Source organism: Ruditapes philippinarum, unplaced genomic scaffold (genome assembly GCF_026571515.1).
Source record: "Ruditapes philippinarum isolate M1 unplaced genomic scaffold, ASM2657151v2 ctg2320_1_1_1_1, whole genome shotgun sequence".
Lineage (NCBI taxonomy): Eukaryota > Metazoa > Mollusca > Bivalvia > Venerida > Veneridae > Ruditapes > Ruditapes philippinarum.
The window spans coordinates 22,070-49,441 of record NW_026853576.1 but is presented as its reverse complement, the minus strand read 5'-3'; the positions used below and the strand labels follow the sequence as shown (position 1 = coordinate 49,441).

The 27,372-nt window shown below is 33.4% G+C and overlaps 1 protein-coding gene and 1 long non-coding RNA gene across 2 annotated transcripts in view; one reads left to right on the top strand and one right to left on the bottom strand.

Annotated features, from left to right (window-relative positions):
* Positions 1 to 26,926, bottom strand: part of LOC132737245 (E3 ubiquitin-protein ligase rnf213-alpha-like) — a 52,135-nt gene extending 25,209 nt beyond the window's left edge. The window contains exons 1-6 of the mRNA XM_060724503.1: positions 26,745 to 26,926; positions 19,330 to 19,635; positions 14,037 to 15,283; positions 13,133 to 13,188; positions 9,235 to 9,396; positions 2,546 to 2,748 (exon numbers count right to left, since the gene is read on the bottom strand). Coding sequence (XP_060580486.1) covers positions 2,546 to 2,748; positions 9,235 to 9,396; positions 13,133 to 13,188; positions 14,037 to 15,283; positions 19,330 to 19,630 — 1,969 coding nt within the window. The 5' untranslated portion in view covers positions 19,631 to 19,635; positions 26,745 to 26,926. The remainder of the gene's footprint in view (positions 1 to 2,545; positions 2,749 to 9,234; positions 9,397 to 13,132; positions 13,189 to 14,036; positions 15,284 to 19,329; positions 19,636 to 26,744) is intronic.
* On the top strand, positions 24,018 to 24,862 carry LOC132737244 (uncharacterized). The gene is made up of 2 exons (XR_009626707.1): positions 24,018 to 24,445; positions 24,663 to 24,862. It is a non-coding gene; the product is annotated as an uncharacterized LOC132737244 (long non-coding RNA).
* Positions 26,927 to 27,372: the final 446 nt, after the last annotated feature.

Genomic DNA, 27,372 nt, shown 5'->3' with positions numbered 1-27,372 from the left:
TATTTTCTGCCGTTTAAAAGTTATAAAGTGGTAACAAAAGTGTTATGGACAGACAGACGCACTGACATACTTATAAAACTTTTCATTTGGTCTTTCAAGCCATTTTTTAGTCACATAAGGCCTAAACAAGAGCGATCAGTGATCGCATGTGTCGCCTCATGATCGCCAATTTCATGTTGGGACAAGTTTTATGACAGACCGACAGACAGACGGACAGTGCACAACTAGACTAGGTACTGATCATTCCTGTAAAGTTTGGATAAAATTGCACAAGTAGTTTATGAGGAGTAGTCCGGACAAGCTTTTGTGTATCTGGCAACACACAGAAAAAAGCACCTTTTTATCAAAGGGCCATAACTCAGCCAAAAATCATTCAACCGGAAAACCCGTGCAATATGAGCAAGGACTTCAGCTACAGATCAATCCTGTAAAGTTTCATTGAAATTGCATTAGTGGTATAAGAGAAGTAGTCCGGACAAACTTTAAAAATAAAAATTATTTAAGGGCCATAACTCTTACAAAATCCTTGAACCGGAAAATGCTGAAAATATGTACAACTAGACTTGGTACTGATCATTCCTGTAAAGTTTGGATGAAATTGCACCAGTTGTTTATGAGGAGTAGTCCGGACAAGTTTTGTGACTGACGGACAGACAGACGATGGAGAAGTGATCCCTATATGTCGCCACTACTCCGTAGAGGCTACACAAAAAAAGACACACAAGTACAAAAGAAATAAATAGGGTCAAAGATAATGTACTGTTGCCTATTATTCTCCTAGTCACACAAATACCTCTGTGTTTTTATGGACGGACACAGACAGACGGACAGACAGAAAACATTCCTTTAATCTTTTCCCCGCTTTGCAGGAGATTAACCAAGTTACAGCCACTAAAATCAAGCAAAATTTAGACATTTGATCTAGAAGGTCAAGGTCATATATGAATAAAGGTCAAGTTTAGTCTAGTCTACTTGAAGGTGGGGCCCAGGGCTGCAACAATACACCAAAAGTTCCATTTGATTCGATTTCGATTTCAAATACCCCTATTTGATTTTTTTCAATTCAATTCATGTGTGATAACTATTTTGTCTTTACTTGAAAATTCTGCTTATTTGCTGTAAAAGTAAGTGGCCCAAAACATTTCTTTTTGCATTTCTCTAGTTGTCTCAATTTGATCCATATTAACTTGTTATTACTAGTAGTGTTCATAAAAACAAGCAATTATCATAAAAACTAGCAATTATCATAAAAACTAGCAATTATCATAGTATTGCAAGCAATCCAAAAGTACCCTACTGGCTAGAACCCCAGCAACATTTTGAAGGGCCATTGGTCTTTGAATTTATAATGCCATTGAATGAATGAATGAATGAATGAATGAATGAATGAATGAATGGCATAAATGGTTACTTAAGTCTTTTGAGTTCTTAGTTTATTTGTATATATCTTAGTTATGTGTTAAGTTTCCCTGTCTAGTAATGAAATTATTTTTATAGAAGTGATAATAAGAGATCCCATTTTCTCAGGATGAATATTTATAACTAATGTTTCAACTTTTTACTATTTTAAGTAAATATTATGGAAAAGTTTTTTATAAGTGATCTCTGGAAACAGTTTTTTAGGAATGGACAGACAGACGAACTGACAGACACACTAAGGGTAAATCTCTATGGATGCTAGATTTATAACCCTTGTCAAATTATAATGATGTTGGGGTTTGGAGTAAATGCTACAAGAAATGAAGAAGTTGGAGTAAAATAATAATAGTTTCTAAAAAACAATTCAAAGTTCAAGGGGGGGGGGGGGGGGGGGGGTTCTGGAAATAGTAAAGCTAGAGCATTGAACATTCTCCCAAAATATTTAAGTGATAATAAGACACATATATATGAAGTTTGAAGTAGATGTATTAAGAAATAAAGAAATTATAAAAAACTTCTTTTTTTTATGAAGTTTCAAAGTTCAAGGGGGGTAATTCTAATAATTTTTGGGCTAGAGTTGTAAACCTTGTCACATATGATGTGGTTGATGATCAGAAACATATATTTGAAGTTTGAAGTAAAAACCTTGAAAATAAAGAACTTATTAATTAGTTAAAAGCCTGAAAACTTGAATCAGAAATCTTAATTAGGTCGCCGACACTTGGTGAGTTAGAAACAATAATTATACTCCATATAAGTAAAGATTAAAATGATGTGAATAATCTCCATACTGCCATCTGTCCATATTTTAAGTTTCATAAAAATGTTTTCATTACTTTTTGAGTAATCACAAATATTGTTATATTTGCCATATTTTTAAGCTATTTGTTGCCATAGCAACCAAATTTTTCAACATAGGAAGAAAAGAAAAGGCAACAGCAAGACCAACTCTATTTTTTTCTTCAAAGAAAAGTCGAGTTAAAAATAAGCCAGTATCGCATGATACACATTCAGTGTAAAAACATATAAAACATACAAAAAAAATGAGGTAGCTAAACCTCTATGTAGCATAATAATTATTATGTTTTTCAATTGTCATGCATGAATAAATCTTTAAAATGCTTACCAAAATTTTTGTATTTTTTATCAACATACAGGATTCTATTGACATTCTCCCCAGTTTTTCCACCTCTAATGTAATGTTCATACTTTCCTTCCTTGTCTTTTTTCTTGAAATAATACTTGTATGGAAAATAGTTACTGCTATCAATAAGCCTAAAAGGTATGGTTACCTCAGACACCAGTTCATATATATCACCCTCTACATGCCTAAAATGTAAAAAATATGCTTTATCCTACTAGTCTTATGTCGTCAAAAGTTGTTACTGTACTGTATCATGGATTGTAATGTTTTCAATTTGAACAAACAATGTCTTAAAGGTCAAAGGTTGATTGAGGATTGAATATTAGTACACATGATACTACAGCTAGAGTCCAGTGTTGCATCTAGAATTTCAAAATTATGGGGGATTGTCCCCCACTCAATTGAAAAATATGGGGGATTTGAAAAAGATGTGGGGGACATTATAACATTTACCTTACAATATGACATACCGAAAAGAATTCATTTATTTTACGTTCAGGCATTTTTGACAGCTATTGTCCGCTCAAAAACGGAAGTAGAAAATATAAAATATTGAGGAATACTACAAAACACACGCGAGATGACTCAGTTGGCTGCTACATGCGATTTAGTACGTATTTTCGTCATAACCACGATTGAAAACAAATATGGCTGAAGCGTTCAAGATACGATGAAGATAAACTGAATTAAGTTGAAAAGATCGTCAGATGCGCGACTTGGTGCGCACTGACTTCATTAAAATGCGCGATCTGTATAAAAATGCGCAAATAGCGCAATCGCGCGGCCTTAGATGCAACACTGGAGTCATTACCTATGATTTATTATTAAATGTGTCATATGAATTAAAAACTGAAGGTTGTTAGACAGTTCTGTAAATTATCAATAACTGGATATAGGCCAGCTGAAACCATGTACATGTACTTGAAACAGCAGTGAGTGTATTTGTGTTAAAAAAGGCAATTTATTATGCTTCTGAATAACACAAAGTTTTCATTTTATATTTCATTTTCATTATTTTACATTGGATAAAATGTACAGCCCATTTTTTCTAGTGAATTGCTCATACACAGAATGTTACTTTATTAAAAATCAGTACAGTTCTTTCACAAAAAGAAACTATGTGAATTTCTAAATGTTTAAAAATACAGTTTCAATTCTTGAAAGCATTAAATTTTATGTTTGGGTTACTCACTAGACTAACTGGCTCTACACTTCAAATGTAAAATAATGAAATATTAAAAATGTTATGGAAGAAAATTACTATCTGTTATATTTATTGGTTTTCTGCTCCACAAAGATCAAAAATGTGTCATGTGTCATAGGCAATGTGATAAACATGAAATTGATTTACCATAGTTTATAGGCTGATTGAAGGAAGGAAGTATAGAAACATTTTACATCGATTCAGACAATTACAACAACTTTTACAGGTAAAACCTTATCATCATCAAAATAGCTAAAGGGTTCTCAATTAATTCCCCCAAACAAACTAGACTTACCTGTAAGTTGACGTTGGGTTGGAATTCTATGTAGTCATATAACAACTGGAGGGATCAAATGAGATGTGCATAGACCGTATCGATATTCCTCAGTCTTCAAAGCGATAACAGAAAAGTTATGTCCCAGAACGGGATCAAAAAATATTACTTTCCTTAGGCTTAGGTATTAATACAGTTGACTCTCAATAAGTCAAAATCGCTTTACTCAAAATTCCGCGTTAGTCGAAGAATTTCTAAAGTCCCGTCAAATTTCCTTCTTTATCTTTGTATTTTAACTCCGCTTAGGTCAAATTTTGACTTACCGAGACTCCTGTTTAGTCGAAAAGAAAATTTGGTCCCGTCAATTAAAGTCCAACATATTTTCATCTCAATTTGTCGAAGTGTGAAAACAGCCGACTGATCAAAGGTCGGCGACATCAAGTTGAGATGATGTCACTCGTTATTCACACGTTTCATAGTAATTTTAATTGCCGGTCATCATGTATTATCAGCACGTCGTGAAAGTGGTTTAATCAGTTTCAGGACTTAATTGGTTTTAACAGTTAGATAAGTAAATTAAGATTTAATTAATTTAATTGTACTAGCCTAGGTATTGATGTGTGTTTTCAACACATTTTTATAATTAATTTTCCGTCATATTGCATACATTAATATGTACTTCCGGTTCACGATAGTTGCTACTTTCGTTTTCGTCCGATGATCAATTTACTTCAAACATTAGATATATTGTTGTTGAAATAAATGTGTTATTGTGCTTTTATTGTAATGAATTATCATGAGTGCGTATTAAAAGCATGTGCATTACTGATGGATACTGACAAACTTGCATTTATGTCATTGCTACGAATGCTTGTGTTTATATTTCACTTTTAATATACAGTGGAGCCTTGCTAATCCGAACCCTTCTAATCCGGAATCCTTTCTAATCCGAACGAAGTGTCCGGTCCCGATTTTATCCGTTCTATTTTTAATAGTAAAAAACCTTTCGGATCCGGAACCTGTCTACTCCGAATTCCGGACGATTTTTTCAATTTTTGTTCTTATTTTACTCTAAAATTTACCTCTCGGATCCGAACAGATTTTGCCAAATGTCACACCTTTATTCAAAATAACAAATTATCGCACATCTTGCAGGTGTAAACATACACCAAACTGATAAGTGTTATATCGCTTGATTAATGGGTGAAACGTATGATCTGCGAAGGTGTGAAAATTATACTTAGCTTACCTTGATATCTTCTATAATTGCTTAATTGATTGTTTTTCGTCAGCTTCTATAAATATTTTGATATAATGCAATAGAAATATCTTTTAATCCTTTGTATTGGATTCAATGATACGTGATTAAGTAATGAAAATTAATGTAAACTGTCAGTAAATTCGGATAGTCGCTGAATCGGATAAGAGTAAACAACAACTGACAAATGCTGGTACGAATATCTAATCATGTCTCGGCCTCCTGTTTAACATCGTAGGTTAACTTACCCTAGAGGACATAATATTGTTGCTTATTTATTTATTTTTGTTTCTTTATTTTTGTATTCAGATGTATTAAAATGAACGATAAGAGACTGCAAAAATAACATATCTAAATTGCAATTTCAAATATATTCCCGTTTTCTTTCCTTAAACTATTTTGCAAATAACATGAAAAAAAACATGTAAAAAACCTTCTAATTCGGAAACCTTTCTAATCCGGAAACCTTTCTAATCCGAACTTTTCTTCTGGTCCGGACGAGTTCGGATTAGACAGGTTCCACTGTACATGTATTAAATTTTGAATAATATATTTTTGTTCATTTATTATTTGTATTTGTAAGTGATTTACAGGCATTTCAACGGTTAAATATTGTAGCATTGCCGCTATCAACAATAACAAACCTACTTCTTTGCACATTCAATCAGGTACATGTATATACATGTACGAATGTCAACGTAATGGCGGCAGATCCACGTTACTCGAATTCCGTTTCTCTCGAAGTAAAATGCCCAGTCCCTTGGATTTCGAGTTATCGAGAGTCAACTGTATATTTAACTGTAACATTAAATGGTTTTCTGGGTGGAGTGCAATTTTGAAAACAACCCATCATTTAGCATCCATTCAGTATTGTCATTGAATTTTCTCGAACTAGCATCAGCCTCATTGTCTATTCCAGGAACATGCGTTGCTGAAAGCCATATATTTCTTTCACAACACCACAACCAGATTTGTCTAGCAAGACTGTTTAAATTCTGTATTTTTCCTCCCATGTTCTTAATATAGGAGATTGCACATGTATTGTCTGATCTTATCTGAACATGGCTATTAGTTGTGGTTTTGCAAAAGGATTTTAATGCATAGCTTACAGCAAGCAGTTCCAAGAAATTGATATGGTTTTGGGCCTCCTGGTCACTCCATCGACCACCAGTTTCTAAATTTTCACACACTGATCCCCAGCCTTGGATCGAGGCATCGCAAGTGATAACAATGCTTGGGTTTCCATGAGAAATTCTCCGCTTTTGTTGAGAAAGATTATCAATCCACCATTGTAATTCAACTTTAATTGATTCAGTTACCATCATGGTGGACTCATAATCTCCTCTATTTTCTTTTAAAGCAATGATTTTTTCCCTCTCTGTATCACGATAATACAAAGGAGCAAACTCAACTGCAGAGAAAGTGGAAACCAGGAGACCCAAAACTCTAGCAACTTCCCTAATCTTTGCATGATTACGGTTTTGCAGATCTGCACATGCTTGGACAATTCCATTTACTTTTTCTACCGGCAAAGTTACAATCATTTCTTTAGAATCAATATTGTTACCGAGAAAGGTAATTTTTTGAATGGGTTCAAGTACTGATTTTTTATCATGTATCATAAAGCCAACATCAGTCATTAAATTGACAGTGTCGGACACATTTTCTCGACATTCTGAGATTGTGTCTGCCATTAACAATGAGTCATCTATGTACCCAGAATTCTTATGTCCAAGCATGCGTAGAGATGCATAAACTGGCTTCATGAGCCTAGTAAACTGTTTTGGCGCACAAGAAATACCATTTGGAAGAGCTTCGTACTGGTAGATTTTACCTGACTTCTGAAATCTTAGCTTAATTTTGTGTTCTGTTGCAATTGGAAACAGAATAGTAGGCATGACGCAAAATCAATTGATGCAAAATAACAGCCAGGTTTGACTAATTTTAATACAGATTCAAATGTGTCCATTTTAAAATGATGATATTCAATAAATTCATTTAATTCTTTCAAATTTAAAATCATTCTATATTCACCATTCTTTTTAGGACGTATGAAAATTGGAGAAATATATTCCTCAGGATGATGTTCAACTTCTGTAATAACACCCATTTTTAATAATTTTTTTATCTATTTCTTTATCTACAATGTTATCTTCTTCGGGTGTGAAATGGTTTATGTAAGAAAAAGTTTTAATGGGATTAACACCCTCTTTAAATTCAATGTGACAATGTTGAACAATGTCCAACACTGAATCATCACTGGTTATTTTTCTCCAATTTTCAATAAAATCCTTCAATCTACCAGCTTTAAAAGTACTAACCTGCTCTACTTCTTGGGCACCATCCTGGCATTTTTTGAAGCTGCCGATATGTCCGGCCGACCACGACCTCTACCACGGAACCCTCGTCTGTAGTAAGGATGAGGGCGTCTGCTACCATAGCCACGATAGTTGCCCCGAGGGAATCCTCGACCAAGACTACGACCAATCTTGTTCAGGTCATTGATCTCCTTCACATTCTTGTTGACGTCTGTATCGTCACCATATAAGTTATCAGTGAATGGAAGAGATGCTGAAGCCAAATAATGGTACTTCGGATCAAGATCCGACTTATGGAGTTCTTTCCGGCGAATATTTATCAATTTATTAGCCTGTCCGAGCAACGCAATAGAGTTTGAACTCCAGTCCATATCACAAGGGTCTAAAGAGTCAGCATTTTTGTCAATAAGCTTGACAAGGTTGGATGTGGCTTTGACGATCAAATCTTGAATTATCTGCATTCGGTTGTCGTCGGCCTGTGTATGCATTTTCAGTAGTCTCCAGATTCCTTGGTTGACTCTGGTTTTAACCAACGCCTCACAATTTTGTGGCCTGTGTATGTCCTTCACTATATCTGACAGTTTATCTTCCGTCAAACCACTTCTAAACGACATGTTGACAAAATGTGCTAGGTCATCATTGACTTCACTATCAACAGCGTCTTCTTGTTGGAATTTGTTCACTAATGAACTAAATATACCTCCCCCAGAATTTTTCTTAGCACTTGAAGGAATGGATGCTTGTTCAGATATACAAGCATCATCATCATCATATTGTTCTTGGCATTCATAGTCATTGTACTCATTATATTCACTGTAATCTTGATCAGTCAACTGTTCAGTGAAGGACTGTAATTTTTGTTCTTGTTTTTCCAAGCGTGTGGCTTGTGCATTGAGATTTGCATTCATTTCCTTTAATATCAGTAACACTTCTTTCGTTACCCCACCCTCCTTGGTGGGCAACTGTTTCGTAGGTTGTTTACCGCTACTGCTGCTAGTAGCAGCCTTGTCACTTGAAATTAACATGGACGACTGACTAGACGAACTAGATGTGGTAGTAACTGGGGTTGTTTCATTTTGTTGGGAGACTTTTATGGTCTTTTTTCCCGTGTTTTTTAACTGGACTTCTTTATCTGCCATTTTGCTTTCCACGCGACTTCGTAAAGCAACTCTACTAACGCACGTGGGTATGTCGTAAAATGTATTGTCGTAAAAAATACAACAAAGGCAAATAAACAATATTTGCGAACAAATATTATAAAATTGTATCAAATTGTTACTAATAACAATAAATAATAAGAGTATTGCTACGAATAGCAATATAATTTGTAAGACTGACTAGAATAACAAATTATCTAAATCGTGAACGAACGAATCCGTCACGGAAAACGGTCAGCTACTGTAGAAATACGACTGCACTCTACGAGTAGCAAAAACGCACTGAGGAATATCGATACGGTCTATGCACATCTCATTTGAGCACGGAAGTTGTATGACGTAATAGAATTGGATTGTTATTTCATTATCTTGACAGTCTATTATGCAACATAAAACCAACATTAAATAACACAATGTGTAAACTATGTTTGTTTTAAGTGAGATATAAAATAAACCTCACCTTTCGACTTTCATTTGCCTATTTTTATTTTTCCAGCCTCCCATTTCCTTATTGCCCATCACAATAAAGACCTGGTATTTATCAGGATCAAAATGAAAATCTTCACTTGTCAAAACATGAAATGTTACTGACCACTCTTCTTCAGCATTTCCAGTCATGCTCCTTCAAGAAATAAACACAATATTTAATTCTGGTTGACAGATAACAAGGACAAATTTGTTAATGTATGATTATGCAAGGAAGTGCTCTTGTACATTTGAAAACTTGAAATTGTCACAATTAAGTGCCTAATACCCCTGACAAATGCTTGTCAGAAAGCGTGCTATTTAGTTAATAATTTTGCACATAGAAAGAATCACAGGCATACGGCACATTTGCCATGCCAATAATTGTCAAATTATCATAAAATAATCGACCCTTGTTCATCAAAAACAAAATTACTCCCCGCACCAGTTTGCTATATAAAATATGGACGTAGCGTATTCACCCAACATGGTCAACATTTTCCTCTTGCATTTTTCTAATATAAGACATATTTTCATACTTAAATGTGCAAACATAGCACAATAGATATATCTTTCAATAACTGTAAAAAATATTGAGCCATCTATCTTCATTTACGATAAACAAATTATCAAACATGAAAAATTACCTTAAAATTGCAAGGTTGACATGTTTTGTGCCATGGAAATTTCAAAAATTACCATGATTAAACATATGTTTCCCTGTTGCCATTCGTAAGAAAATATTCCAAGCATGTTAAAACATTGAATTCAAGTTATTACGAGGGATGATCAAAAATAAACCGGACTGTGACTGTCAATTGAAGAATTATCAACGTATCACTTATTGTTATATATCACACTTAATCGGAAAACAATACCTGTAAACTGATGCTATAGCTAATCTGATAACGCAAATAGCTTGTCCGTAACAGCGAATTCAAAAACCATGGTAACGCACACCCGGCGCAGTGCGTTAATTCGCCTTGACCACAGGCGCTTTGTGCTGCGTATATTTTACAATATGGCACATTTAGATTTCAAACTTCGCCAAAACGTCATGAACCAAATCTTTGACATTGTCAGTAAAAATGACTTCATTTGAAACATAATTGTATTTGCTATCACAATTCAAACGCCACTTGTTAAAAACATATTCGTGTTAAATCTATGTTGTCGGAAAGTCTCGAAAATCGATCAATAAGAAAAAATGGTCAAAATTAAGACAATAACCTGTTTAAAATGTAGAAAAAGATTATGGCTATCAAGGGAAAAGTTCCAGGAAGCCACAGCATATTTTTTTATTAGCATGAAGGATAAAGAAAGGGTTATAAAGAAATAGAAAAAAGTAAGGGAGAGACAAAAAAAGAAATTTCCAAAGACGTTGGTGACGTCAATCGCCAAGACGTTGAAAATGACGGTCGATTGACTGCAGACATTGTCATTGATGTTTGACAGTAGCTACGGGTCGGTGCAGTCAACTCTAAGGATTTTAAAATGATAATAGTAAATGCATTTATTACATATATAGTATTCTTGGTTTACAATTGTACCAATTATTTTCTTATTTTACGTAGTAGTGTTTTCATTATGGAGAAATTGTGTCAACAATTTAACAGTCACTGTTCAAAATCGGCTATGCAGTTTATTTATTTTTATTAAATGACAATTTTGGTTATAGTTTTATTATTCTTCTTTTATCGTATGTATGATACGTTATCATTCAGTAACATTATTTTACATTATTTGAAATACATAATATAGTTTATTGCATGTGCGATTTTCCCAACAATCAAGTTACAGAATTAAAGAACGGAAATTTGCGTCATTACAGGAGTTCTTTATCATCATCCATTCTTTTACAATACAATATGATACCCGCATCAACAACATGACTGCACCACGTATTGGCCTACTCCGTGAATGAGTAAAAAGCTGCTCCGTTAAGGACAATACGCTTGTGACGTCGTTAACGTCAATTTTAAAGTTATACCGTGCGCCGCATTGCTATACATGTACATGCCAATAACAGCATAACTTTTTTCTTTGTTAATATTTCTTGTTGGTATTTTTGTATCATTCAGGGGGTAGATTCCAATTTATTTTCCGTGTATTTTTATGTAAATTCATTTAACAGGTAAAGAACCATTAACAAAGTCCGGTTAATTTTTGATCACCCCTCGTATATAATGATAGTGACATATAAAATGTCACTTGAATGCGCACTTTAACTAAATTTCATTACACTTTTTTTTTCTTTAAAATATCTGCCATTCCGCTGTCAAACGAAATGGAAAGTTTTCATTAGCTAATTCAATGTGTGTGACCTAATGATGACAATTATGTACACAAAAGAGAATTTAACGAAATTGAGTAAAAAATTCATAATTTAGAAACATAAATTACTCGCATATAGCATATTTCAAGTTGAATTCAATCTTACCCTGTTTGGAATACTTTTTTACCAATGGCAAGCAGCTAAATGTATGTTTACTCGTGGTAATTTTGGAAATTTCTGTGACACAAAACATGTTGACCTAGCAATTTTAAAGTAATTTTTCATGTTTGATAATTCATTTATTGTAAATGAGGATGGAATTTATTGGCTCAATATTTTTAACAGTTATTGAAAGATATATCTATTGTGCTATGTTTGCACCTTTAAGTATTAAAATATGTCTAACATTAAGAAAGTGCCAGAGGAAAATGTTGACCGTGTCAGGTGAATTCGCAATGTCGAGTTACATACCTTGTATATATTATATTTTATGTAGTACACGGGTGCTGGATAGTAATTTTGTTATTGATGATCAAGGGATGATAATTTGACCATTATTGGCATGGCAAATGTGCCGTACGCCTGTGGGGAGAATGCAGTAGTTTATAGATTTTTTTTTTTTCAAATGTTTTTCAGTTATTTCTCCTACATCAATAAGATAAATTAAAGTTAAATTCAAAGTTTTCATGACTTCTTTAAAGGGCAATATATTCTTTTTCCCAAAGATTTCTTCACTTCTACTCAGTGAGATCTATCTACCAAAAAAGTTTCATGTTGATACCATTTATAGTTCTCAAGTTATGTGCACAACGAAATTCAAAGTGTAATGATGAACAAAGGGCAATAACTCCAAAATAAGGGATAAGAGGGTTATCGTTCTTATTCACTGCACTTCTACTCAGTGAGATTATATACCTAAAAAGTTTTAAGTTGATACCTTTTATAGTTCTTGAGTTATGTCCTGGACAAAGTTCAAAGTGTAAAAATGGACAAAGGGCAATAACTCCAAAATTAGGCAAAGCAGAGTTATACTTCTTTTGCACTGCACTTCTAACAATGTGATCTATCTACCTACAAAGTTTCTTGTTAATACCCCTTGTTGTTTTAGAGTTATGTCTTGGTCAAAGTTCAAAGTGTAAAAATAAACAAAGGGCAATAACTCCAAACTAGGAAAGGCAGAGTGACAGTTCTTTTGCCCTGCACTTTTATTCAATGAGATCTATCTACCTACAAAGTTTCTTGTTACTACCCCTAGTCCTTTAAGAGTTATGTCCCGGACATAGTTCAAAGTGTAAAGTAAATGAAGGGCAATTATTGAAAAATTGGGCTAGTTACAATCCTTTTGCACTACACTTCTACACAATGAGATCTGTCTATCTCTAAAGTTTCTTGTTGATATCTCATTTAGTTTTAGTTTTTTCCTGGACAAAGTTCAAAGTTTAAAAATAAACAAAGGACAATAACTCAAAAATAAGGCAAGGCAGATTTATTTCCCAAATTTCAAAGTGTACCTCCATTACACATATAGGACAGTTTAGATGTAGATAATTGTGTATGTTTATGAACAAATAATAACAGGAAAGTTCATATTGTACTTTAAACGAACATTGTAACTCACCTTGTATTTACTCCTATGCTTTGAGTTGTACTGCCTGCATCAACAGTAGCTTTATCCTAGAAAATTTAATGTTAATTTGTTATAATATATCTATAGATTCAAGAAATAAAGTAACAATTATTATGCACATGTATTTGATTTATGTGTAGAAAAAAATTTGATACATGTTGTTCTTTAGAAATTGGTTGGATTGAAGGTCACTGTGCACTTGACTTTAGACAAACTGATCTTTTAATCAACAGGAGTCATCTATGACAAACCTTCAGACTAAATAGTTATCAACTTATTGAGAGGACAATGTTTTTAGTTGAACGCAGCTTTGTTCTTGACTTTAGACTGACTTATCTCAAAGTCCATAGGGAATATCTAGTGACCATGGCCAACCTCCACACTGTTTATAAAAACAGCACAACTTATCATGACTTATTATACTGTCCCTGTACAGCCTTTCTAGTAATAGTATGAAGACAGCACACTTCTTAGTTCTCAAGTTATTGAACTAACATCTATGTGGCTAATGGACATCTATGAAACAACAAATGCCATACCATAATACAACCAACGTAACCATAATTTATGCAAAAGCAATGGATGGCATTTGGTTATAATTTATCATTAAGAGGATTCAAAGGAAAACTTGTTTAATGTACAATGTAGCTCATAAAAACTTACAATGAGATTTATAAGAAGATGTTGTTTATCTCTAAAGTTGATAGCAGATGCTCAAAATACATCACCTGAGCATGACCAGGTGTGTTAAAGCCTAGCATTAGTACCTTTAGAGGAAACAGCCGTTCAATTCAAATGGCAAATGAAAGGAGATGGGACTACTGAATATCCTTCTATTCATATCAATAGCTTATTTTTAATATTTTTAATCTCTTGAACAATGAAAACAATTTACCTTGCTCTTTTTCTTTTTTTTCTTCTTTTTCTTTCTTTTTGTTTGTGTTTCAGGTATATGTACAGTTTGCCCTGTGTCAATATCAGTCTCCTTCACTGCAGGATTTGTCTCCCTTAAACTCTCTTGGTTTTCATTTGGTAGCTGTTCATTTCCATCTTTTTCTTGTATGCCTCTATTGCCATTATCTCCTTCATTATCATTTTCATCGTCTGAGCTAGATTTGTCTTCATCTGTAGATTTGTCTTTTTCAGGAGGACGTAACTTTGGATCAACAAAATCGTCTTCTGTTTTTTGCACATCCTGTACTGGCGTTGTTTTTTGCTCATCCTGTACTGGCGTGACATTTCCTTGAGCATCGTTACTGCTGCTTGTGTTGAATATGCTTGAATCATTTGGTTTGGATGTCTCAACTTTTTCTGGTGTTTTCCAATTTTTAGCTTGTCCAAAGACTCTGCCATCACTATCATTTGGGTTTGCTTGTGTCATATCTGAAGTTTCTAGTGATTTAATTTCTTGATTTTTTTTGTCTATATCTTCTTTGGACTCTGATTTTGTTTTATCAATTTCTTGGCTCTTAGATTTCGCATCATCTGTCTTATCATCTTGTTTACTTAAATCTCTGTCTTTCTTTCTTTTCTTCTTATTTTTCTTTTGTTTTTTTTTAGCTTCCCCAGTAAGAGTTCCAGAGCCTAGATCATTATCAGTGCCTAAGGAGGCTGCTCCACCACAATCTTTGGTTTCACCAATATCAAACTCAGAATCATCTTCAGAATCCATGGTTACACTCCCTTTTTCCTCCTCATTTTGTAGAGTTTTGTCTTTGATTGGATCTGTAGCATCACTATGGGAATCTTTAGAATCATCAGAACTGTTAGACTTTTTCTCAGTGGAATCTGGTTTAAAACTAGTTTCCACAGAATCCTTCTCAACATTTAATTCATTTCTTACATCTTTGTTTACGCTTCTACTTTCCTCTGCAACAACCTGGTCTGTGTTATCTGATTGGTTTTGTGTGTAATTGGCATCCTGACTTTCTTTACCACTGGTTTTGTTATGTTCTTCATGGCCTTTAATATCTTCTTTCCTAGTATGAATACCTTCCTCTTCTACAGCTAGTATGGGTTCCTTTTTGATCTCACTACTGTATCCTTCATTTCTTGTTGCAGTGTCAGAAACAGGGTTACTTTCTAACAGCACCTCCTCAGCCGTGCTTTCTCCAGACAGCTTATCATCAGTTTTGCTCTGACCTTTAAGCAAAATAAACATCACAGTTCTATACAAGCAACAATTTTTTAGGAGTCCATAATACAAATTTCATTTTTACAAAAAGGATAGAAAGTTATAAATAGTACTTATGACAAACAGTTCAAGAGATAAAGAGAGGAAACAAAATTGCTTCCGCAAATATTATGGCCTTAAAAAATATATGAGCTTAAAGCTGGGTTCCTTAAATATTTTACATGTTTGTGAATTGAGTAAATAAGTAAATCCTTTAAAATCTTGAAACATTGACCCCTGGATGTAGAACAAAAGACACTGCTAAGTTGAGGTTACACTCTACCTTTCTAATTTCTAAATCAAAAGCATCTGTGAAAAAAAAATGTAGTAAAGAATTTACCAAGAAAACACCTGTGTCTTGTACAATATATAATTAAACTTTCAATAATTTGACCTTCACAGTCAATGTCAATTAAAGGTTAAGGCCACATTTGAATAATCATGATGACAGTTTTGTCATTTATGAAATTGTGTCCAAGAATGATACATAACCATAATTAAATCACAAAGTTGTGACAAATTGAGAAAATTTCAATAATTTAACCTTCACAGTCAAGGTTAATTAAAGGTCAAGGTCATATAAGAATAATTCAACATGTGTTGTCTTTTGTCAAAGTATGAATCATTGCTTTTCATTTTGTTTGGTACACCAATACAATTTACGTCATAATTATATGACCCCAAAACAGGAAGGATAATTTTAGCTAACCACAAGTGATACAAACTTAAAATAACACCGGGGGTCAAAACCACCTCAACTGCTGCAGCTAAAACATGCATAGACTCCAAGAGGCATCAACTCCGGTAAATGAAACCCATTTAGTTGCCTCTTACTATCACGCTGGGATAAACAGTGACTGCAAGTCCGATAATTCTACCCTTTAACCCTTTACCTCATATATTCGCGAAACAACGCACTTTCGACCCCCCCCCCCCCCCCCCCCCTGAAATAGTGAAAAAATGTCCTATTTGGGCCCCAAACATATGTTTTCGTTTGAGAAATGTTGCTAAACAAAGTGAGCACTTTTTCGGCGCCGCTCCCCATCCAAAAGATACATCAGGGGTTGTCAGAAGGGGGATGTGCCCCTTCTGTTTGGGGGGTTTGAAGGTGGGGCAGAGTCCTCCTCATCGCCAAGAAAATTTTGGACTTGTGAGAGGCTAAAAATGACCCCAGGTCGATCATAAGGTAACGTGTAACCAACGCTGAAAAGCCTTTGACTCTATCTCAATCCCTTGAGAAGTTGCTGCACTTTGAAATAAATTTTGATGGAAAAAATCGAGGCAAAATAGTGATTTTTGGCAATTTTGAGATGTCCCCTCGTTGCCATGGTAACAGGAAATTTAAGACTGAGCATGTCGTTACAAAGGCAATGGTCCAGTCAACATTTGTACCAAGTTTGATTAGTATTGAAGCATTTTTCATAGTTTCATAGCAGTTTGAACTTGTAACAGGAGGCTTTTCAGTGAAAACGACCATTTTTCATAATAAGCTCATGAGGGAAAGGGTTAAGGCAACCAAGAGCCAGAAGGGGTAAGCAAAATTCAATTATTTGTTATTTGTTGTTTTTTTATGAATGTTATAACGCTTTTTTGATCATATCTCTTGAGCCTGCTCATATAACTAGCTTTCCTGGATAATTAACCAGTTATTACCAATTTCTCCACTGTCTCCCACATGATAATAGGAGTTAGACCTAAGTGCAACCTCTGCATTACAAAATTGATGCTCTCCCTACATGCCCTAAGGCTGTTTATCTAAGCAGGCAGACTTAACATTGTAATATTAAACATGACATTTTGTAATTTGTAAACTCTTTATCAACATATTATTTTTTAGAAATTGTTTACATAATTATTTTCTAACAACTGTAATTTTTCTCTTCAATTCTTCATAATTTATTATAATTCAACAGTATAATTGTTAACATTCATTATGTAGATCTAATAAACGAAATAAAATAGATATCTTGAATACAAAAATTGAATATAGCTGACCTAAATTGAATTAACTTATAATACAATGCAGTTTAAAGTTTGAAAATAGTAAATCAATACTATTAGATAATAGATATGCAAATATTTGTTTTGTGATATACATTTTGATCAACAAAACACGAGATAGGTAGTCTAGCTATCTATATTTTTTATTACATTTTCAGAAAATCATATATGAATCACCGTATCTGAGTTTCAAAAAAAAAAATGTTTAAAATTGTTCGAAATTATGACCTTGTTTATTTTTAGTTCAGTAATTTAATATTGAGAATAAGAGACACATGATATGTTTGCAAAGATTGGCAATGTAAGATAACATTTAACATGGTTAACATGTAAAATACTAGTATATGACAAACTATTGCACTTAATTTGAACACTGGCTCCCAAACAGCTGTGGAATAATAGGAAAACACAATTTTGAAACAAGCAAAATCTTGGTAAAATCCAGGCCCTGCTGCAGTCTGCGAAATAACTTTTTTAGATCATAGGCCATTTGGACCTTCAACCCAGGCAGAAGTTTAGGCCCGGACAGAATATCACAGGCCCAAAATATTAATTGTGCAAAATAAAGACAGTTTATTTTATGTGTTACTCACATCATTAAGGTTCAATTTATTCAAAGAAAATCAGTCAGCGACTTTTCAATAAAATTCTCATTTTCTGTTCTTATATATATATACTCAACATTACTCATTAATCTACTGCTTTCCACTTTATTTGTTTAAAATATGAAAACAAATATCAACAACTTAGGAAGCATTGCATTCAATGAACATATCCCCTAATTAAGCACAACCAATCACCGGTTTCACTTCAGATGTTTAAATTAGCCGATTCATGTTTGTTGTTCACAAATCTAAATGGGTCAATCTTAAAATAAATTTATTCTTCAACAGAAATTTACCATAATTTGTTCTTTAATCCTCAAACATTTATGATTTTACTCAAGTATTGTCTGTATATTTACACTAACCAATAGCTGTAGATGATAATATAGATTATGCATAAATGATTGACATACATGCATTATGCAAATCATATTGGAAGTGCTATACTGATGAATTACTTAACTACATAATTATTTCGGAAAAATATTGAAACTCATTTTATATGAAAACACATTCTGAATTTAAAGGCCCGTCGGGCTACAATCTTTGGATTTTTGCAGACCCGAATTGGATTTTACCAGCCTTGGGCATCGGGCCTTAGCCTCAATCTTATGACTCTTGGTCTACATGTGCCACAATTTGAAAACAAAAAATCTTTTACTAAGTAAAGGGCAAGAACTTTACAAATACTGAATAAATCCACACACAAACCCAGTAGTGCGTAAGTACACATGCTGACCAACATTCTTGAAAACTTTCAGGCCAACAGGTCAAATACTTTTTGAGCTATGCATGAACAAGATAAAAATTGCAAATTTATATTAAGTCAAGGGCAATAACTCTAACAAAACTGAAAAAAAATCCACATGCAAAACCCAAGGTGCATAGCTTCACAGTGATGTTTATCAATTAAAATTCATTCCTGTAAAGTTGTTTGATTCTAACTCAAGCACTCAAGGTACAAATAACACAACATAATGGAACAGTTTTTTACTAAGTCAAGGGCAATAACTCTGACAAAACAGAATAAATCCACAAGCAAAACCCCAGGTGCTGATAAACATTCCTGTAAAGTTTCATGTCTCTAGGTCAAATACTATTTGAGCTACATGCGACACAAGTTGAAAATTGCAAATATTTACTAAGTCAAGGGCTCTACAAATATTAAATAAATCCACATGAAAATACCCAGGTGCACAACTTAACATGCTGAGCAACATTACTGTAAATTTCATGACTCTAGGTCAAACGCTTTTTGAGCTACAAGCGACACAAAATTAGAATGGACGGAAGGACGGCTGGACAAGGGCAAATCTATATGCCCCTCAACTAAAGTAGGGGGCACAAAAATGAGTTTCTAAGCTTTAAGTTAAACATCTTCTGGATCTATTGCTTTACAGTTAACTCACCTTGGATTAATCGCATCTGGCCACACCCTGCACAAAATGGTTTCCCAACAACAAGGACAGTGTCACAGTTGCTACATGTTTCGTTCAATAAGTCGAACAGTGACTGGTCCACTGGGTGTCCACAACATGTGCAGAAGTTTTGTCCTTTTACTAATTGTGCCTGACAAAGACTTCCATTTTCAAGTTTACCATTGCAGCTTATCACAGCATTATCTTTTGAAACATCAACTTTCTTTGTCCCACACCTATGACAAAATTCACCTGACCCCTCAGCACCACATGTGCTGACTGGGCACTTCATTTTGGCTGAAATATGAGAATATACCAGGTTAGAAACCACCATTCTTAAAACAAGAGCAAAAACTAAAGAAGTTAAAAAGGGTCATTACTCCAAAAAATATTACTTTTTGGATAATGCCCCTTGTCCACCTTACAACTGCTCCTAAAATGTCATGATGATCAAGTACTATAAGATTCATGTTGATACTTTTGATAGTTTTAAAATAATTCTACTTAATATTAAGCAATGCTGACAAAAACTCTTAGTTAGAAAGAGGGATAACTCCAAAAATATGAGCTTCAGAGTAATGCTCCCTTGTCTACATCAAATGCACCTAGTCATGATAAGATTCCAAGATATACTTCTGAGATACAGGATTCTTTAGAAACCTAGGACAGAAGTAGAAAAAGTTACATGTTTCTATTACAATATTAGATCTAGAAAGATTAATATAAAGATAATACAAATCTATAATTTTTTGCACCATTTTATCACTATATTGTAAAAATAAGTTCAAGCAAGCAAAGCATTGGCAACATTAATGTTCCCTGAATTAATTATCATACCAAACTAGGAGAACTTGGGAGTGCAAGGGACAAATGAGGATGACCATATTACATATTAAGAATAAGATTTATAAACATTTAACACTTAACCTGCTGAATTTGTGAAATGAATTTGCCTAACTTTGAATTGAACAGTCCATTCAAAGTTAGAGGGAATTTACTATAAATATATGCAAATTGAGCTATTATGTAACCAACAATATAGAGTAGAGCGTGACCAGACTGATGGGATAGCATGTACATGTACTTATAATACATGTATCTAATTAAATCAGGAAGTTTGACACATTCAAATTATTCTACCATACAATGCAAAAGATTTATTATGTCAACTTTTTAAGACATCAAGCAAGTCTGGGAACTTTTTGACTGTACCTTGTACATACACTTCAATATTTAAGACAAATCTATGTGTGTTAAAGATTGATTATGCTGACATGATAGCAAGCAGGAATGATAAAGCTATGATGTACACTGCTGTAAAATTTTGTAACTATGTCAAATATGTTTTCATTTAGTTATGATCATTTTTCAGTTTTTGATTCAATGAAAAGTCCTTGAAAGTGATTATTATCTAAGGCTTATAAAGTGCTTACTTTACAACAGACACAGTTCTGAAATCAGTTCATACATTAAACAACTTTAATTTTATATTTTCTTGTACTATATTTTAAAGACTCTATGTGACTGCGGTTCAAGTTGCGATGCACAAAAGTATTATATTCAATCTAGCTAACTTCAGGGTTTTTTCCCTGAGGATTTACGGAACATGACGCCATACCCATGGAATTAGGAATTTCAGCGATATTTTGTTAAAAATTGGGAAAAAATGCATGACTTAAATTTAGCTTTGATTAAATGAATGCAAAGAATCACTGTCTAGGATGGCATCTTCAAAACATTACACACCAACATAGCACCATAACAGTGGAGAAGCCTTTATTTTCTATTTTAAAGATTTTTGGAATTTTTTCCTGTGGATTGGGAAAAAGATATACTATTTTCAATGGGGAATATGTCCAAATATCGGCTATATAAAAATCCCTGTACTTGTTTCACATTTGCTAGCTTACTTTATTCACACTATTCCCTTATCAAACACAGAAATTTCAGCAAGAATAATGAAAGGAATATATTTACATAATTATGATGTATGATGTATTCAATAAACCAAACAGCATTTTGAAAATTATTTTTCCATAATATGTTGTTTTATTACCCTTCCAGATTTTTTCCGCCTTTTTGATTGGATATTGATCACCCGAAAGAAATTGATATAACCGAGCCAGACGGGTAATATACACACTAAGTTTCCCCGTTGGGTACCCAACGTTGTAAACAACATGCGCTGAGGTGATGCGCGTACGGTTCGATTTTACAATGTGTAAATTCCGATTTAAAAGCACTTTTTAACTGTCAAATGATAAATATTTACCAAAGTAGAGTAATGATACATATTACCATCAGTATCGAAAACAAATATGACCTTGTGAAAGCTTGATATTAATTACAAAAAAGTGCGTTCAATAGACTACTCATTTTCTCTTGTTTACATTCGTTAGGTACGGGAAAAATACGTCATGTATTTATGTGACGTCATGTTGTGACGAAGAGGTACCCTAAAGGGAATCTTATTTCGACGATTCATTTGAAACAGCAATGATTTTTTAAAAAATCGTCTAAACTCGGCAGGGGAAGGGTAATAAAATTATTATTTTGGTTTTGGAGTGATATATGTGGATATATTACCTGCCAAGATAAAATATCACCCTCGCCTAACGGCTCGGGTGATATAAAATCTTAACAGGTAATATATCCACATATATCACTCCAAAACCAAAATAACATATAATGTATTTCTTGAAATCTTTATTATAAATGCTTTGGAACATTTTTAACAAATATCCTCTTAACTTTTTTAGTAATTTACTGTTCAAGAATATAAAGTTAAATAACAATAAAAGTTCATAATGATTAATCAATTAAATATGACACTGAATAATAAGTATAAACAGGAACTATGCCTTTATGATGACCTTGACTTTTCATTCTTTGACATCTTAATTGATACTGCAGGTAGAGCCTAACAAAATGCATATAAATGTACATGTGGAGTTAGAATGCTTTGGATGGGAGCCATTTCATATAGTATGAATAATGATAACATTGGCTATATCCCATCAAGGTGACCTTGACATTTGACCTCAGTGATTTTTTTCACTGTATTTTACAGCCGAATAAAGGCTGTTTCCCCTAGCCCAAAATAGGTATATTTTCCCCTAAAAATGCATATATTTTCCCCAAAAATGCCTCATGCTCTTCTTCATACCAGAACCATGACTCATAACAGCATCTGACTTACTGTGTATCAGCTAGAAGACAGAAATCTGTCCCTATAGATAGCCCCTGCATATATACCATGCATATTATATTTAATTATCGCATGGCTGTGAGCTTTTCCTTTGTTCTTTCCAACCTATTATACTCAGTACACTTCAATGAGCATTTCAAAACTGTATTGATATATAACAGTACAGTTTTTTCATTGATTCATATAGGAAAAAAACTGTACTGTTATATATCGGTCTAGTTTTTTTCGCACCTTGTATATATCAATACAGTTTTTTCATAGAGGCTCCAATGGGGCAGTGGTAACGACCATTCCCAGTAGCAAAAAAAACCCATAAGATAATAAAAAATGAAATCAATAAAATAAAATAAATATATAAATACAATGAAAAATATAAACAAAGATAATTAATGAAATGAAAAAAGCCCTTTAATCTTAAATCAATCTTGGTAACAGTATACAATCCGCCTCTTATATTGGATGTCTTTTGTATATTTTTTTTTGCGGCAGCGAAAACAACTTGAAAAACTGCCTTATGATAAATAACTGTAATGTAGCTAACGATTAATTTATTTATTTGTTTCTATACAAAAAAGAAAACATTATGCCATTGCGATTAAACAGTTATAGTATATGAAACTCGTTAGTTACGGGGGTATAACACTGGCTGGGGCGACATCTCGGGATGTTTCTGCAAGCCCGTACGAAAAAGATAGCAGGATTCCGCCTAATATTAGCAGGAAAACGCATAAAATTTCCGTGTATATAAGATTTTCCTGCTAATTTAAGACGGACACGGAATTTTGTAAAAAATCCTGCTAAGCAATTTCATATTCCGCCTAAGGCTTAGGCGGAAAATATGGGATGAGCAATAATTTAGACGGGTTTTAGGACTTAGAATTTTGTCAGTTATTTGTTAACAGGAATTATGTACTTAGACTTTTTTGTTAACCAGAAATTGAACTTAGAAAATTTTACTAGACAGATTTCTGAATTTGGAGAAATTTCTGCAGATGACAGGTAAATGATAAATCGAATATTAAGTGATCTACAATTATTTTGCTGCTTTTATTCATTGTTAATTTTCAAAACTAAAATATTGTTTGTACAAACATAAACATACATAATCATTAATTGATAAAAAAAACTCCACAACAAAACTAAAACTTAGAACATGTATAATGATGTTGTGATGACTTTTGCATAGAATATATTTCACTGATGAACTAAACTCATATATTAAGCTCTTTAATGTAATATAATTAAATGAGTAATATCCCTGAAAATTTCTTATCAACAGGATAAATAAATAAATACTGCCTCTAGTAACCACTCTACTATGATTTAACACCATAGACCTGATAACACACAGGTCAGATCGTAAATTCTGCTACAGTCCAGACTGTTCCATGTGATTTATTTGGGGGGAAGCAACAATTACTTTGTACATTTTATATGATGAGTCTGTAAAGAAGGACTTTGCAAAGTTTTTTTTAAAGATATTTATTATGAATTTCGGATTCTTTTTCCATTTATTTTCTGGTATTTTTATATAATTGTGAAAATAAAACGATGGGTTGGATTATCCTTGTTTACCATCATATCATGGACTTGTCCATAATTTGAAATCTAGGAAATATGGGTCAGCAGAAGCTGAGACAGTGGAAAGAAAGCAAATAACAAAGGATTTTATTGTTTGTTAAAAATTGTGGTGATAATATATAAGCAATTTTTGAGATAATATTTTGTTTAAAGTGTAAGGATTGAATATTTTTGAATTTTTCAAAGAAAAAAAAAATAAAGACTTAACCTTGTGAATGAAAATGACAATAATCTGGATATGCTCAGTTGTAAATGAATTTTGAATGCTACATTATGACCTTTGATAAGAAGATAAATACCAATATCATAAAAATTCAGGTAAGTAACTTTTGGATACATTTAAACAATAAAAATATATTTCAAATAAATTAAATAATTTTGCATTAAGTTTGAGAGTAAATTTGTAACACTAAGTTTGGTTGTAATGAATTATAGTTTAAATGCATGTATAATTATAACTGCAAACAATGACAAGAAACAATAATATAAGATATTAGTGGTGGCAGTGTTTTACTGATGACTGTTTGTGTTTCAGGATATGTCTCAAGCTGGTGTAAAACGAATGGGAGAGGAGGAGTCAAGGACAAGGATATTAACGATGCCATAACTTAAAGCAGATCAGTTATGCTTGGAATAAAAATGAAAACAACTGGCTGAACAAAAAACATTTACAGTGAAATAAAATGAAATAATTTGCCATGGATTAAAACAATACAATAGCAGTGCAATAAAAAATATAACTTGTGTTTCTGTTTTTTGTGTGACTCTTTTACGTACTGTGCATGCACCCTAATGTAGAATACATTATGGTAAAGCTCACAAAAATAACTTAAAAGCTTTGTAATTGTGATCACCTATTGTCTGTCTGCAATTTTGGATTCCAATTATTCTTATGCAGCTAAATAATAATGTTGTATCCATCCATAATTCAGCTTTATTTTAATAAGTGTACTATCACAAAATTGAATAACTTCATTTCCTTAGGCGGATTTTTTGCTAGTATTCCTTAGGAAGAATTTTCTCCTGCTAGTGATTTTCTATGTAGGTATTTTTTTCCTGGTTAAAATATTTTAGGCGGAATTTTTTCCGGCTAAGAATTTTCCTAAGGCGGAATTTTCTCCTGCTAGTGCTTTCCTTAAGCTGAATTTTTTCCTGGTTAAATTTTCTAAGGAGGATTTTTTTCCTGCTACCCTAACTGTTTTCCTCCTAAGAAAATTTGCATATTTCGCAGCGTATTCCTGCTTATAGGAGGAATCTGTGATATGTAAACCTGAAATGCCTTAGACGGATTACGCCTAGTAGCTAGGCGGAATTTCTGCTTTTTTCAGGGCGGAAGTTTTCGTACGGGAAACAATGTCTCGGCCTAACGGCCTCGCCATTTTTTAGCAGAAACACCCCTTGATGTCGCCCCAGCCAGTGTTATACCCTCGTAACTAACTCGTTTCATATACTATAACTATTACTTGAAATAAAAAATTTTTATAAAATGTGTGGGTAAATTCCTTTTTCAGTTGTTGAAATTTGATTTCAGGTTTTTCCCCCTTTTCTGATTTAATATCGCGCAATATTTTCCACTGAAGAAAGCCACAGGTTGTTTTGAAAATTGGAAAAAAAATCACTGGACCTAAGACCACTAAGAAAGTGGATTTGCATATTTACATTTTAAGTCTTATGGCCAAAGTGAACATAAATTTGTTGTTTAGGGACATCATGGTGCCCTTGACCATTGGTCAGTGTGACCTCTAATTTGATGTTACCAGTAGTGTGTGTCTAAGAAGTTTGGAGACTATGTTTGTTAGAACTTATTTTATGGCCAGGGTATATATTTGATACTTGTATGTCAAACTGACCCACAATGCTTTGATCTGATCGGATGGGAAAAGCTCATCAAGTTTTATGAAAACCAGCAGTAAAGTTTGTATGCTGTATGCGGGAAGACCTCCGTGTTATGACCATAGGTGTTCGGGTAATTTTGACGAAAACCCAGCGGTCAGGTCTCTGTCGAGTTACACTTGCGGTGACTTCGAGATTACATATCTTCTTATAACTTGAAAAGATCGTAATGACAGCTTTTTTTCCTTGAAGAGTATTTATAATTCTCTACAATTTGGTACCAAGATATTGAAAATTAGTAAAAAAATGTTGGAGTTATGGAGTTCATATTAAGATGAGTGTTGAAAAATGAGCGGCAAGTTGCATACCTTTACTATATATATATATGTATCACTTTTTCTTTTCTTTTTTGTGGGAAATGAAGGTAACTGAATTAAAAGCATGTACCAAATATGAAAACATGTTTCAAATGGAAAATACTGCATTTTATATGGTTTTGAGAGGTAGGAGGGCTGTGGAGTGGGTGAGGGGGAGGGGCGGTGGTAGTGACAATCAACGCGCCGAACACCTATGGTTATGACCAAGGTTAATGACAACCAGACATAAAACTGTTGTAGGCCTACATGTATCAATGCCAAATTAGGCAAAACTTGATTCAAATTTATAAATATTCCAATAAAAACAAGTAGATTTCTAAAACTTACAGAATTCTCAAATCGATCTTAACTCAAGTCCGTTTATTCTTTACTGGCAATCTAAAACTTAATGTTTAAAATTTACTTACAGTTAAATCTATAACTATTATAGCTCAGTTTTCATGTCGTCTGCCCTCAATTTTAAGTCGTCCATTAAAATGCATTTTCCGAAAACGGCAAATTTCCGAAAACTTCAAAACCGAAAGTAGAGATAAATAAACCACTAAATTCACGAGAAAGATAAATATAGTAGTCTTAACCGTTTACCGTTATAAGAGTGCGCCGTTGTGATCATAATGATACTAAGCACAAGCCCTTACGAGGCGCGCCAAAATGCTCGCAGTCATTTGATTGGCTACGTCTATGTGACACAACAGGTAAAATCATTTTAAGTACGAATGTCACGGAAGGGAGCATGACCGGATAGGAAATATTTTTTTGAGATTAATGTTCCATTTGCTGTAGGTCTAGACCAATATTGACCAGGTGTGTATTGCTCACTCCGTTATTTTACAGAAAATTTACTCTATTTGTGAAAAATGACCCAAATTGTAAAGAATATCACAACAAATTCGCTGTCAATTATTTGTGAATTTTTTTCTTAATTATCTATTCGTTGTAGATCTATATCATTCTGTTTTAAATGCCCCAGCTGATCTATGTAAGAAATTCAAAATTCATGTTTTAGGCTTTTGGACCTCTCTAAGAGTTCCTTAA